The 16,655-nt window shown below is 39.6% G+C and overlaps 1 protein-coding gene across 5 annotated transcripts in view; it reads left to right on the top strand.

Moving 5' to 3' along the window:
- Positions 1 to 16,655, top strand: part of Klhl32 (kelch like family member 32) — a 230,474-nt gene that overhangs the window by 99,022 nt on the left and 114,797 nt on the right. For all 5 annotated transcript variants that reach the window (XM_051160928.1, XM_051160908.1, XM_051160918.1 and 2 more), the window contains one exon: positions 2,182 to 2,289. In XM_051160928.1, the coding sequence (XP_051016885.1) occupies positions 2,182 to 2,289 (108 nt within the window). Of the gene's footprint in view, positions 1 to 2,181; positions 2,290 to 16,655 lie in introns of those variants that run through there.

Genomic DNA, 16,655 nt, shown 5'->3' with positions numbered 1-16,655 from the left:
TGAGTTCAAGGCTGTTCCCACATTCTCTTCTATCAGGTTCAGAGTTGAGGGACAGTAGTTTTCAGGGATGATCTGTATGATCCACTCAGAAGTGGGGGGGAGTGAGGCTTCTGCTGGTGGTCTGTTACTGACTTCGGGCTAAGACTGGGGGATTGGTTTTGGGAGCTAAGAGGTAGAGATCTACAGCTAGCCTCCTTGCTTCCCCAGCCTGAGCAGCCTGATGGGTTCCAGGAAATGTCTGCTGGAGTTGGAGGTTAGGATAAAGCAGTGAGTAGGGACAGAGAAGTTAGGAGGGAAGATCTGTGTGAGCCACTGGAGATGAGAGAGAGAGAGAGAGAGAGAGAGAGAGAGAGAGAGAGAGAGAGAGAGAGAGAGAGAGAGAGAGAGGAAGGGAAGGCCTCAGCAGATTGTCTGCTGCAGAGGTAGGGGTAAGCCTGGAGGATTGCATTAGGAGGAGCTGAGGGAGGGCTGAAGATCAGTGGCAGTATGTTCTCTTAACCTGTAAGCCATCCTTCCACACCCCACCTCCAAAATGGATACAGTTTTATGCCCTATTCTTCAGTTGATAAAGCTAACTGAGATGTTAAGTGCTTGCCCAAATTCATGTTGAAGTGGCCATACTCGGATTGTCTTTCTGCACTGTGCTCCACGGCCTTGAGAGAAATGTGATGTCAAATAATCAGGCTCTCTTTTCAGTCTTATTGAAATATTATTGAGAAAAAATATACCTATATTTCAATGGTACAAGATGAAGTATTCGGAGACTTACACATTGAGGAATAGACTAAGTCAAGCTAATTATCCACACATCACTTTCTGCAGTTATTACTATTCTCTTGTCTTTGCTTTCTCTCTTTCTCTACCTCTTCTTTTCTACTTTCTCCCTCACTACTTTCCCCCTCGGTCTCTGCTTTGAGTGAGGAGTGAGTCCACTTAAATTTCTGGTTAATCTTAGTGATATAATATATCATTGTTAACTGTAGCCACATTGCTGTGTATCAAATCCCTAGAACTCTTTCATCTTGGGTAAGTGAAATTTTATATTCTTTGATTCCTATCTCCCAATTTTCTCCTCATCCCAACCCTTGGCAACACCATTCTGCCTTCTGCACCTAGGTTTGACTACTAAGGTTTCCATATATGAATGAGACCTTTTTATTGTCTGTCTTTGGTTCATTTCTCTTAACACAACATCCCCTAGGTTGTATAAAATGAGATTTCTTCCTATTCGAAGGCCAAGTAGTTTCCCTTAGCATGGATCATTTGCATATGTATTTTATTTATCTGTGATTTTTAAGTTGTTTCTGTACCTTGGCTTTTATGATTAATGTTGTGGTGAGTATGGATATGCTGATTTCTTTTTGGGGTGCAGATCTCATTTTATTTGTATAAGTTAGCCCTCCCTTATCTATGAGTACCATATTTAAAGATTTGTAAACAGATGCATGAAGTCATATATAGTGCTAACTCCTGTATATTCTTTTATTTTTCTCATATAAACAAACTTAAGAGCTTAACAATAGTACCTAATGCTAAATTAGAACCATTATGGCCACATAATAAAAATAATGTGCCTATGGCTCCACTCAATATATTTTATTCTCTTGAAGTGACCTTTCTCGTGATGTGAGATAATATAGTTTCTTTAATAGTGTGATGGGTTGAAACTATTGATAGAGATGTCACAACCTGCATTAGGCTGGCCTGTGATTCCATGCCAGTTGGTCTGATAACTGAAATGGCTTCCAAGTGACTAGATGGATGGATAGAACACATAATATGGAGACAGTGGACAAAAGGGGGGGCATGGAGATTTTATCATCAAAAGAGGCTTGACTCTTCACATCCATTGGGCAGAATGTTCGGGATGTCTGCACCTCATAGTTCCATCTCAGATAGAGAAAATTAGTTCAGAGAGCAGGATGAGTGGGCTGAGAGGTACATGGTGTGTGTGTGTGTGTGTGTGTGTGTGTGTGTGTGTGTGTGTGTGTGTGTGTGTTTAAGGTAACTGTGAGCTATCAGGAGGCTACAGAGGCTTGTGCAAATGAAGCATTGTGGAAGTGTTTCAGAAACCAAATTACATTTGAACTTCTTTTCCTAGTTTCTCTAAGACATTATCTTTCTCTCTTGTTTTTTAGAACCCATGATTCAGTCTTTTCTTTTTCACTTTCTTCATTTCAGGCAATGTTCAGTCTTTGCATGGTGGAAAGTGGAGCTGATGAAGTCAATTTACGTGGTGTTACCAGTCTGGGCTTAAAACAGGCTCTGGAGTTTGCATACACAGGACAGGTATGGTTCCGATTGTGACTTGAGCAGCTTTGCTTATTAACTGTGCCTAACCAAAGGAAATGATCGTCAACGGAAAAGATTTAGTTGCTTTACATATTGATCATTTTAATGTTTAAAAAATTCACATCTGCCCAATTGTATAGCTGAAGAAATGGAAAAGTTGGTAGAGATTTCTAGTGTTATCAAGCAATCATAGGTATTTTAATTTGAACTATGTGAAGATTGCTTTTTTTTTTTTTTTTTTTTTTTTTTTTTTTTTTTAAGCTAAAGAACCGTCATAAGGGAAAGAGTTGCAGTTAGTTGAGTTCTTGTTATCACTTAAGCTTAGTGACTCAATTATAGCTTTATTGTCTAAAACACAAGAGCAAAACAAGACAATAGCCCAGTGGTAGAATGAACGAGAGGCAGAGCCACCAAGATGAAAAAAATCAAGACAGTTGCCTTAATTAGGGCTACTATGGTATGATGAAACTATGACTAAAAGAAAGCTGAGGAGGAAAAGGTTTATTTGGCTTATTCATCTACACCACAGTTCCTCATAGGAGGTAGTCAGGCTAGGAACTGAAACAGGGCAGGAACCTGAAGGCAGGAGCTGAGGCAAAAGCTGTGGGATAACTCTGCTTACTGCCTTATTGTCTATGGCTTTTTCAGCCTGTTTTCTTACAGAACTCAGGGCCAACTGAGTCCTAGCACCCACAACCTCCCCTATCAATCACTAAGAAAATGCCCTATAGCCTTGCCTACAGCCTGATCATATAGAGCCATTGTATTGATTGTAGTTCCTTCCTCTTAGATGACTGTACCTTGTGTCAAACTGGCATTAAATGAGCCAGCACAATTGGCCTCTTGTCAACTTAACACACTATGTAACAATAACCTTTCATTTTTAGATTATCCCCAAGATCTCATATTAATAAATAGTATAATATAAAACACATTACAAAGTTAAAAGTCCAACAGTATTTATAAATTCGGAAACTTTAAAAATTCAATATCTTTAAAATATCTAGTCTCTTTTAAAAGACAATGTATCTCTAAAAATCCAGTTTCTAAAACTCCAACACTATTTTAAAACTAATAAGTTAAATATGTTCTTACTCAAAGAGTAAGCACAGTCACAATCTGAGCAAATCAAAACTATAAGTCCAACAGTATAAATGCAGTGTCAGGCTTCTGGGGTTCACGATATTCTGTGTTCCTCCAAAGAGCTTGCTTCAGGATACACAGCTTGTCTAGTAGGCTTAGGCCAGCTCCATTCCATAGCTGCTATTGTCCTTGGAGGTTCTCTCTCATGGTACTGGCATCTCCAAAATGCTGGGCTTCCTGCCACAACTGGACTGCAGTTTCACCAATAGCCTGTCCTGGGCTTTCACTAGGGACTCCGGCCCTGCCACACCATGATAAGCCTCTGCTGCTCTCCGTCACCCCTTCATGCCTTCAAAGCAAGTACCATCTGGGTGACTCTCAGAATATCAAGTTATCCATCATGAGGTACAACCTTCGCTGACTCTAGAACACAGCTTCTGTGTGCTGGTTCTGAGGGAACATTTCCTGAAAAACTGTACTTCAAAGGTACTGGTCTCTTCATAATCACAGCTTACTCGTCAGCCCCAACCGACCAGCAGCCATTGTTCCAGCAGATCAAAGGTTCAGTGGTCTGGTCTCCTGTCAGTCACAACTGATTCTTCAGCTCCAGCTTACCACAGATTCTTAACACAAATGCCCCAGTAGAATCTTTGCTTTCCTCTGAAACTTCACAAGCCAGGTCTCTATTGTCCACATTTCTCTCCATAGTCTTATTGTCTAAGCTCCCACAGAGCAGCTTACCAAGTTCTCAACACTCAATGGCTTTTCCAGACCCAAGTTCCAAAGTCCCTCTACAGTCCATCTAAAAACCACATGGTCAGGTCTGTCACAGCAATACCCTACTCCTGGTACCAATTTCTGAATAAGTTAGATTACTGTGATGAAACACTATGACCCAAAGCAACTTGTGGAGGAAAGGCTTTATTTTTCTTACTCTTGCTTATTACTTTTCATCATTGAAAGCGGTCAGGGCAGGAATCCAAATAGGGCAGGAACCTGGAGGCAGGAGCTGATGTGGAGGACCGGTGCTCACTTGATTGCTCTCCATGCCTTGTTCATCCTGCTTTCTTATGAACTCCGGACCACAACCAATGGGGTGGAACCACTCAAAATAGGCTGGGCCCACCCACATTAAACGCTAATTAATAAAATGCTGCACTCAGGCTTTCCCACAGCCTGATATTATAAGGACATTTTCTCCATTAAGGTTCCTTCTCCTAGATGACTGTAGCATGTGTCAAGTTGACATAAAACTAGCCAGGTATTAGAGCCTGAGGTATTAGAGCCTCAAGAAGATTTGAGAGTTGTAGCAGAATCAGAAGACACACAAAAGAGAGGTTCATAGTCACTAGGGAACACCAGCACAGCATTTCACAGAGAAGCTGCTATTTGTTTTTGAAGAATATGGGAAGGTTTGCCCTTCCTTTGAATTTTCTTAGATAATTATTAGAAGGTAGGATATTTGGGGCTGGGGAAATGGTTCAGTAGTTAGGAGCTATGAGTGCTCTTCTCAAGGATTCGGTTTCAATTCCCAGCACCTACATGACACCTCACAATGATCTGTAATTTTAGTCCTACGGGATCCAATATTTTCTCTGGTCTCTGTGGGTACCAAGCATACAAGTGGTACATAAACAAGACATGCAGGGAAAATACTCAAATATGTAAAAAAAAAATTTACTCATAATATTGTTCAGTCTTTTCCTTGATCCAGTAGAGTTTGAAGTTCATGTCTTAGAATAATTAAGACAAACATGGCATTTAGAATAAAAATAGAAGAAGCAAAAACACCATGCACTGTAGAAAAGGAACAAAGGAAAGAAAGAGATGGTGGATATAAATTCAGGGCTAGCCTAGTCAAAGTTGATATCTTAGGAAGTTAAGGCATACAATTATTATACAGAGTTGAAATTTTTTTTATAGTAAAGTTAGTAAATAATGTGTTTTAGGCTTCTTGGTTCACATATATAGCTTGATATTTTAATTCTAAATTATCTCATATGTACATTTCCCACTTGCTATCTGAATTGCTGTTTTATGTACATTGCCTTAATATAAGATCAATAACCCATACTTCGTGGAGAGAAACTGAGGCTTGGTACCATATGGCAGTGTCTGAGTCCCTGAAGAGAGGCCAATAGTCTATTGATGAGGGTACAGCCTTAATTGTAGTGAATGCTCTTGTATATTTAAGATGGCAGCATTGTGGATGACCATCAAGAAACAATGGCAGGTATGGAGTGGAGTCTGCCTGCCTGAACCTATAAGTTGTGTGTACTGTGGATAGCAGAGCCAGAGTGGTGAAGCTTTCTAAGTTCTTTGGAGCTCAGAAGATGCTGAGTGAGTTTAAAATCTTAGACACTGAGCTAAACTACTGGAGTTTGGTTTTGCTTTGATCATTTCTGTGCTGTTTTTTTTTTTCTCTAGGAAGTAAGTATGCAAGCTATTTTTTTTATAGGATCCCATAGTTGATATAATTTTGAGTTTTAAAGAAACAGATACTTTGAGAGACTGAACTTTTTTTGTTGTTTTGTTTTTGGTTTTTTTGAGACAAGGTCTTTCTGTGTCTGGACTCGCTTTGTGGCCAGATTAGAGAGACTGAACTTTTAAAGTGGGACTTGTCAAGTTAGACTATGTTTTATATTGGATACTAACATGAAATCTTAGGGAGAAAGAAGAAAGGAAAAGACCATGATTTAACAGTGATGACTGTTTGTATCAAGTTGACAAGGGATCAGCTGTACTGGTTAATGTTGTCAACTTGATACAAACTAAAGTCATTTGGGAAGAGAGAATCTCAACTGACAAAATTCGCCCCTCAGATTGTACAGTGGGGACATTTCTTTATTAATGATTGATGTGGGTAGGCCTGGTGCACTAGGGTGGTGCTGCCTCTGAGCGGTGGTTCAGGGTGGTATAAAAAATCAGGCTGAGTAAGCCATGGAGAGAGACAACTAGTCAGCCGTGTTTTTTCATGGTCTCTGCTTCAGGGCCTACCTCCACCTTCCGTCCTTGAGTTCCTACCCTGACTTCCCTCAGTGATGGACTGGAAACTACAAGAATAAATGAACCCTTTCCTTCTGTCATGCTGTTTGTCTCAGTTTGGCAATAGTGGAAAAACTATATGTAGCAAGTGTAATGATTTTTTAAGGTTGAAAAAACTATGAATGTAACATTTATATAATTCCTGATTGTTTCATGGTTCTCCTTGCTGTATGTAGTTTATTGTATATATGTATGATAATATAAATATATATATATGTAAAAAAGAAAAATAATAACAAGGAAGAAAAATATTTTATATTAATGTTCATAAAAACAAAAACAAAAAACAAAAAAGGAAAGGAATGCAAGACCTTAGACCCATCGTGGACTTGCTTTTATTCTTTCTGCAGACCAGAGGCCAGCTCTGGAGAGTATTCACAGAAAGCTACTGAGGCTCAGGAACACAGCCTCAACTTGGCTGTTGGAATCGTGATCTGACAGGGTAGGCTGTGAAGGAGGCAGAGCTCATTGCTGGGCATTTTATGGGTACTCTTTGACCTCATTTGTAAAACAACTTTGAGAATGTGGTCATGTCTCTTGAGTGGCAGCAAGATCTGCTGGGCATTGTGGCATTAGCCTTTAATTTCAGGCAGAGGCAGGGGGATCTCTGTGAGTTCTGTACCAGCTTGGTCTACATAGCAAATTCCAGGATAGATGGGACTAAATAGAGAGATTCTGTCTCAAACAAAACAAAACAGACAGCAAAATCAAGGAAGAGGGATGAAATGAATAAACTCTTTCCCCTGGGTATTTTGACCTAGTTGTTGAAATCTCTTCCTAATTCCAAGTCTGTTGTCCTTCATACTGTCAAGAAAGAGCATGTCGCGCTTGTTGCATCTTGTTGAAAAAGGCACAGAAGTAGTTGGAGTTGTCCGAGAGGTTCAAGTTTTCATTCTTATTCTATGTCATTACTCTGCTACAAACTGGAAGACAAGATAGCATTTCTTAAAGCATCCAAGGAACTTTGGCTTCCTAATCAATGTGACTTTGCAGTCAGGTGTGGTGGTGCACACCTTTAATCTCAGCATCCTTGAGGCAGATGCAGATCTGTGAATTTGGGATCAGCCTAGTCTCTGTTACTCAGGCCACTCAGGGTTACATAGTGAAACTTTATCTCAAAAAATGAGTTTTTGATAAATCCATTTTTGCCTTGAGACTGGGATATAGTTGATGGTAAAGCAATTAGTTGTATATTTAAGAAATCTGCAGAGATGACTTCTCATATTGTGGAGTTAAAATTAGAATTGAGCAAAGAATCTGGAATGCAGTAGTATCAATGAAAGCCTGGGTTTTCAGTTTTTTCATTGTTACTGGTCATTATTGATTTTCAGTGATGGTTTTTAATCATTATATGTATATATATCATATATGTTATATATTAATATATAAATACATTGTATGTATCATATATATATATATACTCTAGAGCTGTGTGTAAGAACACACACACACACACACACTACACGCACTGACAGTGATTATAACTTTAGCTGGTTGTAGTAAGCATAGTATAAAATGAAAGTATTTTAAGTGTCTGAAAATTGCTGCTGTCTTGGAGAGAAATTTGGAGTACAGAGTGGGAGTGATGAATGAATACTGCTAAGTGAACAGTGTGCGTGTGTTCCTCCTACACACAATTCTAAGTACAGCCTTCTTAAAACCGTTTCACAGATTTCATCCGGGAAGTGTTGAAGAATAGTCGTTTCCCCCCAATGCTAAAAGCTTCTCCGCACATGTGTACACTCTTCCTTTGTTTCCACCAACACATAGCTCACAGGCATATCCTCATCTCTGCACTCAGTAGCAAGCGCTCTTCCTCGGTCTCCCCACTACTCACAAATTGCCTGAGCAATACTCAGGATGTATCGTGGGCCCTTGTGGTATCCTTGCACAGTTACACACAATTGCTGGGATTGCCCTAGAGACAGCCACGGGGCAGAGGTAGCAGGTAGCACCTATTTGGGAGGAGGCCTTGCTCTGGAAATGGTCACCAGCAAGATCTACCTTTGAAGAAGGAAAAATGAAACCAAGGAAGCACTGGCTTTTACGTACTCTTGTGTAACCTGATAGGGAAGCTCTAAAAAGCCCAGCATAGAAGCAGAAATGATGTGCCAAACAATAGTGACATCTGCAGCCCTCTTTAAGCCATCCCATGTCCAAATGCTGCTAGCTTTGTCAGCAATGAGCCAGGTGGATAAGTGTCTGAAGGAGAAAAGCAGTGATGGTATCGCTGTCTTCTCTTCTGCAGCCCTGGCTTTGTGGGTTCAGGAAAGAATGTGTCTTTAGGGATGCACATCCTTATTGTCTTCCTCTGACCCAGAGAATGCTTTAGTGTCCTATGCATTGGGAAATATTTTGTAACTCTTACCATTTGTAAGTCTTTTAGAGTTTTTTTTAAGAAAAGTGATATTCTCACAGATGAAAACCATTGTTTTATTTGTAAAATGCCACACATATAAAACTATTCACACAGATAACAGTTGAAAATCAAAGGAAATTCTTAGTTTCTATCTTTGTATGTATTGAGGATTTTTTTTTCTGATTTTACGCGCTTTTTATAAGTTTACGTGTGTGTGTGTGTGTGTGTGTGTGTGTGTGTGTGTGTGTGTGTGAAGCCTTACTCAAACATTTGCAGGGTACTGATGACAGCTCCTGTCATGTAGCCAGTTTTTAATACCACCATAGACAGCGTACTGAACATGAAGCCTATTGGGAGGTATGTACATGCAGCACTTTATTTTGCTGAAACTATATTTACTCTCCACAACAGAATACCTTTCCCTAGAGATCTGAGCATCCAACCAGGCAGCAGAGTGACAGCAATCTTAATTGGAACTGCTTTCCCATGGACGATTCCTTTAGGGTAAATGTGTCACTTTGTATGGGAAAGTTTCCATCAGATTCACTGAGGAGCCTACCCTGGTTGTAGTGCATAAAACAATTCTAGAAGATTTGCTGAAGTGTATCTATTGGGATCAGCGTTAAGATTATTCAATAGGTTTTTTTTTTTTTTTTTTTTTAAGTATTTAAGTTTCCAGACCCTGTGTTCATCAGGCAATACCTGCAGAAGCCTGCAGGGTGACAAGCCCTCCGGCCATTTCAGCTGTGTCCCGGAGGCTGCAAGGTACAGCATGAAATCCACATTCTAAAGGAGAATATCTTCAATTTTGCAAAACAACAAAAAAGATCATTTTCCTCTCACTTTAACTCTTGTCAGGCTATGGAAGTGAAGCTTGAGAGCAGTGCAACAAACAGCAACTCCGAGTTCTGACGGGCACTTCTTCTTTCTTTCTTGAAGCTTTTAAAAATCGATGTTATTTGCCTCTGGGGTAATTTGTTTCCTTTTATTAACGGAAAGAAGAAGTAGAATAGTAAGCTTCGTGAGCTTGAGTGAAGGCCTTGTCATGCTTCATAGACTACGCCCACCCCTTACAAAGCCCTCTACCGTGCCTTTAGATGCTGTATGCTGATTGGATTTTTGCTGTTTCCCAATGTCACGTAAAGTAGTAAACCTTGCATGATTTGTTGTTCAAAAATAAAAGGAATAGGTTAATGGCCTGATCTCAGGTGTGTGTGTGTGTGTGTGTGTGTGTGTGTGTGTGTGTGTGTGTGTGTGTGTCTGTGTTTGCCAAGTGCCTGCGTGTTCCTCATGCAGAAGAAATAGCCATGCACAGAAGAGCTATAGAAGTGATTTCTATTTTAAGCCTGTCTTTCCCTCACTAAATCCCTGTATGTGGTCTGGTCAGAATATGCTCACGTTGGACTGTATACTTCAAGAGCTGTAAAGCCACTCACTCCTCCCTACATTAATGCCTGAAACATCTTCAGATGAGGAAGAGTGGCTGTGGCTACACTTTGGACATCAGCATCCAGCCCAGTAGTAGAAGTGAAACACTGATTTTTTTTATTTAATTAATTTATTCAGATTACATCTCAATTGTTATCCCATCCCTTGTATCCTCCTGTTCCTCCCTCCCTCCCGCTTTCACCCTATTCCCCTCCCCTATGTCTGTGACCGAGGGGGACCTCCTCCCCCATTACATGGTCATAGGCTATCAAGTCTCATCTTGGTAGCCTGCTTATCCTTTCTCTGAGTGCCACCAGGCCTCCCCACCAATGGGAAGTGGTCCAATATGGGGCACCAGAGTTTGTGACAGAGTCAATCCCCGCTCTCCACACAGTTGTGGAGAATGTCCTGTCTATTGGCTAGATCTGAGTAGGGGTTCGATGTTTATTGTCCTTGGTTGGTGTTGTAGTTTGAGCAGAACCCCTGGGCCCAGATCCGCCCATCATGATGTTTTTCTTATAGGTTTCTAGGACCTTTGGATCTTTCTATTTCCCCATAGGATGTCCCAATAGGATGTCCTCACTTCCATCCCAGTTTCCTGGTAAGTGAAGACTTTCATGGGACATGCTTCTTAGACTAGTGTCCGATTTATAAGCAAGTGTATACCATGTGAGTCTTTCTGCTTCTGGCTTAACTCACTCAGTATAATCATTTCTAGTTTCACCCATTTGTCCACAAATTTCGGGAATTCCTTGTTTTTAATAGCTGTGTAGTATTCCATAGTATAACTGTACCACAGTTTCTTTATCCATTCTTCGACTGAGGGACACTTAGGCTGTTTCCAGGTTCTGGTTATTATGAATGAGGCCACTATGAACATGATTGGGCATATGTCCTTGTTGTGTGTGGGAACATCTTCCAAGGAGTGAAATAGCTGGGTCTTGAGGAAGCCCTATTCCCAGTTTTCTGAGATAGTGCCAGATAGATTTCCAAAGTGGTTGTACAAGTTTGCATTCCCACCAGCAATGAAGGAGTGTTCCCCCTTCTCCACATCCTCACCAGCATGTGCTGTCACTTGAGAAACACTTATTTTTTTAAAATAAAAATTTTCTCTAATTTTCCAGTTTTTAATCTTTTTAAATTGACTTATTTTTTCTGTTGTAAAAATATTTCATTATCTTTTGAGAATTAAAAAATTTATTATTTTTTATTTTTTACATATACATTTATATTATTATACATATATACAGTAAACTACCTATAGCAAGAAGTACCATGAAAAAATCAGGGATTATATAAATGTTACATTCTTAGTGTTTTGACTATTTGTATTTGACAGCCTTGAAGAAAACATCTTTTCTATCTTGGTGAGTCAAAAATTCTGAATATAAATCAATCTCCATCACATCGTGTTATTATCAACTTAAAACACCTATCTACATCGAAAAACATCTTAACCTCTAAACAACTAAGCTTCGTTGTAAAACTAAGCTACCTGGTCTTCACCTCCATCAGAGACTTGAGAAGGAATAAACTTGATTACCTGAGTATGCCGGGAGTGCAGTTTAGTAGCTTCCCAAATGAGAAGACGACAGAGACAGTTTGCTACCTGAATAGTCACCCAAAACTCTCTATAACATTGGAGCATCTTTTTATATTCTCTCCCCTAACTCTATTACTTGAAAGAAAGAAAGGAAGAAAGAAAGAAAGAAAAGCATAAAGAAAAACTCATGAAGTCCAATTCGTGAAGAGCCTACCCTTGGAGCCTGCCTTGAAATGTAATTGATATATTCAGTGTCACTTCGTTGAAGAAAACTGATTTTCCTCCCAGCAGCTATCAATTTTGGATATTTTCATTGGCAGTAAATTTTGTCTGGATTGAGACTATATAGGTACTGTGTGTGCTGTCCCAATATTTGTGGTTCACGTGTGATTTTTGTGCCTCTGACCTCTTGTGTCTTTCAGTGCTATTTCTTGAAGTTTTCCATGACCTCTGGCTCTTACAGTCTTTCCGACACTTCTTCTGCTTCAATTCCTGAGACTTGATGGGCAAGTTGTGATATTTAGGGCCAAGCATTTTTAAGTCTCTTATTATCTGCATGATAATCTGATCCTACATTTTCTGTGTTAATTACCATACACTGAAAGACAAAGCTTCTCCGAAGAGGACTGAACAATGCATCTGCCTATGAGTATAGAAATATGTCACCCAGAGCCATTTCATTGCTCTGTTCTTTTAGCAGAATAATAGTAGTAAATTTCCCTTAAGCCTATGACCTATCTAGTCACAGGTTCTTGACCTCATTAACAGTTTCAGGAATGAGTTTCTTCTCATTTATCAGGCCTTAAATTCACTTCAAAAGCTGTCTGGTTATTTCCATACCATTTGTGCCACTAATTATACCAATGGGCATAACTTGTAGTCAAGTAGTTACTGTAGTTTGAAGGATCCGTAGCTGGGTGAGACTGGTAATTACTTTTCTTTTCTAGTAGCTATATAGCCTGTTGCAGCACTATGAATGCTAGCCACTAAAAGGAGAGGATTCCAGTTGAATACTAGCTCAATTTTTCCATGTTCTATGATGTAAGTGTGTGTGTGTGTATGTGTGTGTGTGTGTGTGTGTGTGTGTATCTGTGTGTGTGGTATAGTGTAGTGTAGTGTCTTCAGCAATATTGTTTTACCATAAAGTTGTGGAGGATCACCAGTTACATTAATAATATCCTATAAAGTTTGGAAAAATGTATGGAACTTCTCCATGGCCAACGTCTTAAAAAGATACAGCCCATTCCTAGTACTGGGTGTTTTATTTGATAGCATGTGATGTTGAGTTGGGTATCATTCCCCTCCATTATATGGTAACTCCTTTTCAACTTCATGTGCATGTGTGTGTGTTTGTGTGTGTGTTTATTTTAGGAAGTGTCTATGGTAGTAGATTTATTGAGGAGAAAAATATAAACAGGAAGGATTCCCATGAGATAATGTGGTCTTTTTATCTAGATTTTTAATTCTCAGCCACATCTTTCAGATTTTAATATGAAAAGATCTTAATTATCTTGAGATGAAATTCTTACATAATGTAACTGATCTGTACAGGTTACTCTAAGTGCTGATGAAATGACATGAGCATATGTAAAGGATAAATACAAGGAAATTATTCATATTTAAAGTCATGTCAATACATATATCCTGAGGTTAATTATTCCCAGAGGTGGGGAAATACTCACTTGTCTACATACATAGGTGGCTTGACCATGCCTGGGACAGTTGACTGATACATAAATGTTTTACTGGCAACACACATACCCTAGGAAATATGCTTGGCACAGTACTGTTAAAAGTAGTAAATGATTCCAAGAAAAATGCGTTAAGGGACTTCTGCTCATCTCTTATCATTATAACACTGGAAACTGAATATACTGTCACACAGAAAAACAACAAAAATGTGGCTACATGTTGGACAGAGTTAAATTTAAAAATAGGAATATGCATCGCTGGAGGGCATTTCAGAATATAGCTGTGGGGGAATTCTTGATGACTGCTCTTTACATTGCCTGACATCTGGCATACTTTCCAGATGACTGGAGATGTCCAAGTGTGTTTCCTAGTTGTCCCCTGGAGAGGGACACTGCTCATATTTCAGATTTTATACTGAGACCAAGCTATAAAATCAGAAAACAATGCTTGAGTTTTAAGCAGTTTTTTTTTTAATGTTTCACTTCTTGCTATTGATGTTATTTAAGGTATCACCAAGAAAAACATTCAATGACATTAGGATCTACAGGAAATTTTTCTTTAGATCTCTGGGTCTGGCGGAATTAGAAGTGTGTTTAGTGTTTTCAGCATTTGAGGTTACAGTGTTGTGTTTCTCGTTTAGTGTGTGTGTGTGTGTTGCCCTCACGTGTATGTGTGGTGAATGTATGTGGGGGAGCTCTCTCCTACACCTGAGCATACATGGTAGACAGTGTCTTCCCCTATCATTGCCCATGCAATATTTTTTACTTTTACTTTTTATTTTATTTTAGTTTTAGTTTTTCAAGATAGAGTTTCTCTGTGTAGCCTTGGATGTCCTAAAACTCTCTTTGTAGACCAGGCTGGCCTCGAACTTACAGAGATCCTCCTGCCTCTGCCTCCCATGTGCTAGGATCAAAGATGTATACCACCATGCCCAGCACAAATTTGTTTTTTAAACAGTGAACTTGGAGCTCAGCAACTGGCTAGAATTTCTAGCCAGAAAGCTCCCTCTTCCTTTTTGGGTGAGGAGGAAGGGTCTGCCTGTTTCTGCCCCAAGCACTGGGGTTATATGCACAGGGCCATACATCCTACACATAGGTGCTTGGAACTGAACTCAGGTCCTCAGGCTGCTATAAAAAGAGCTTTACCCATGGGCCATCTCTTCAGTCCCCTGATTTAGTTTTGTGGCACACTTGTAATAGTATAAACATGGAGGTGTGTGTGTGTCTGTGTGTGTGTGTGTGTGTGTGTGTGTGTGTGTATGCATGTGTGTGTGTGTGTGTACTGGAATATTTATTATATTATTTATAAGATTGATTTACTTATATTCTTTTCTGACCTTCTATTGCTTTCAGTTTCCTGTCTTTTCTGACTGGTTTATATTCCTGGTATTTAAATAGTTATATGAGCTGGATATGATTGTGCCTGCCTGTAATAGGAGGGTGAGGCAGAAGGACCACAGCTTCAAGATCAGCTGTAGCTACACAGTGCTTCTGAGGGTAGCCTGAGCTTCATAGTGGCCCCTTGCCTTGAAACCTAAGTGAACAAATAAAAACAAACAAAACTTATGGCTGTAATTTGCTTCACGGTCTTTCCTGGAATTATTCAAGTATGTTTATCTGCAAATGCTGGGCATATAAATTAATGATGCTTTACTAGCATTCCATTTCTTTTTATTTTGATTATTTTTAAGTGGATTCATAGATGTGTGACTGCTTGACTAGAAGGAAGAGCATAGCTGTGAGAACCGCTTCCTCAGAGAGTTTTACCAAAGCAGGCCACTATTAGATAATGAGTTTTGAAACATCTTCCTAAAAATGAAGTCCTTGAGCCCTCTGCTGGAAACATTTAGTATTTGTACAGGGTAGTCAGTGTATGTGTTTTGCAATTCTAATTTTTAAGACAACATCATATATATATATATATTGCTCTGATGAATAGTGCAATGCATAGGTGCCTAGCTAGTTTTGAACCCAGGACTCGGCACATGCTTGTTAAATGCTTTGTCACTGAGCTGTATCTGCAGCCATCAAATAGAGCTTGTGGGAAGACTTATTTTCCCACTTATTTTGTAAGTAGATGCTCCATTTCAGCAGAATATCATTAAGAATATTCAAATGAAGAAATTAATTTGATTGTGCCACGTTAATTTGTGAATATTTTGTTTTCTTTGTATGTCATAAGAATCATCTTTTAATATTTTGTTCTCAAAATGAAATTCATTAATTCAACAAATACTTAATAATTACCCACTATGTGTTAAGGACTTCCGGGTGGTGGAGGCACACTGAAGGGAAACTTACATTGGCTGCTTCTTAATGGCATATCAAACTATCATCAGCATCCACAGATTGTTTATTGCTGAATTTTTAAAGAAATGGCATAGTAGCATTTTGAATTTTGTGTCATATGGAATATAATGAAAAAACATGGGAGTTCCATAACCACCACCCCCCAAACTGTAAAAATTCAGATGAAAGATGCAGTAATCGAGTTGCAGTGATTTTCAGAACACAGTTTAAAATTTAAGATACTAATCTTCACTGTTTGGAGGGTAGAAAAGGTTGTCATTTTCTCTGTGGTGACTGAATAGGAACAGCTCCTGAGGGCCAGATCATGGGCGTTCATCCCTCTGTGTGTCAGAATTTTGGCACAACATGAAGCAGCCACTGACCTGGGAGAGCCAGCCTCGAGTCCCACTTGTGGCACCATCTGAGGAGTCCTGCTTGAACCCAGTGGTGAGACTCACCTCTTGTTAACTGGTGCTGAAGGTCAGTACCTCAGATCCATGGCCTAAATCTCAGACAGGTCCACATTCTTGCCTGGCAGTGCTAATCTGTTCTGCCTTGTTCCATCTATTGAAAGTTTCTCACTCCTTCTGTCTTTTCAAACTGCCTCCAACTACCTTCCCTACAAAATACATAGTGGGGGGGGGGAACTCATTTCCTGTGGGAATTTTAGGCAGGGAAGGCTACATCTGCCTGTCATCATTGTCCTCAGACATCCCTGTGTCTGTGTTTCCATCTTTCCCCATAGAAGATGCACATCCCTGAATGTTTAGGGCTAATCTTCCACCCTAGGCTCCCACCCTAGTCTGTATCCTTCCTGTCATCTCTGCATCTGTCTCTTCAGTTCTTGGCTACTTTTTCTCTACTGTCTTACTCCACACAAAAACATTTTATTACTCAAACTTAAAGAAAACAAAAAACTTTCTCA

Source organism: Acomys russatus, chromosome 2 (genome assembly GCF_903995435.1).
Source record: "Acomys russatus chromosome 2, mAcoRus1.1, whole genome shotgun sequence".
In the NCBI taxonomy this organism is placed as follows: domain Eukaryota; kingdom Metazoa; phylum Chordata; class Mammalia; order Rodentia; family Muridae; genus Acomys; species Acomys russatus.
This window is presented reverse-complemented; position numbering and strand designations above follow the sequence as displayed.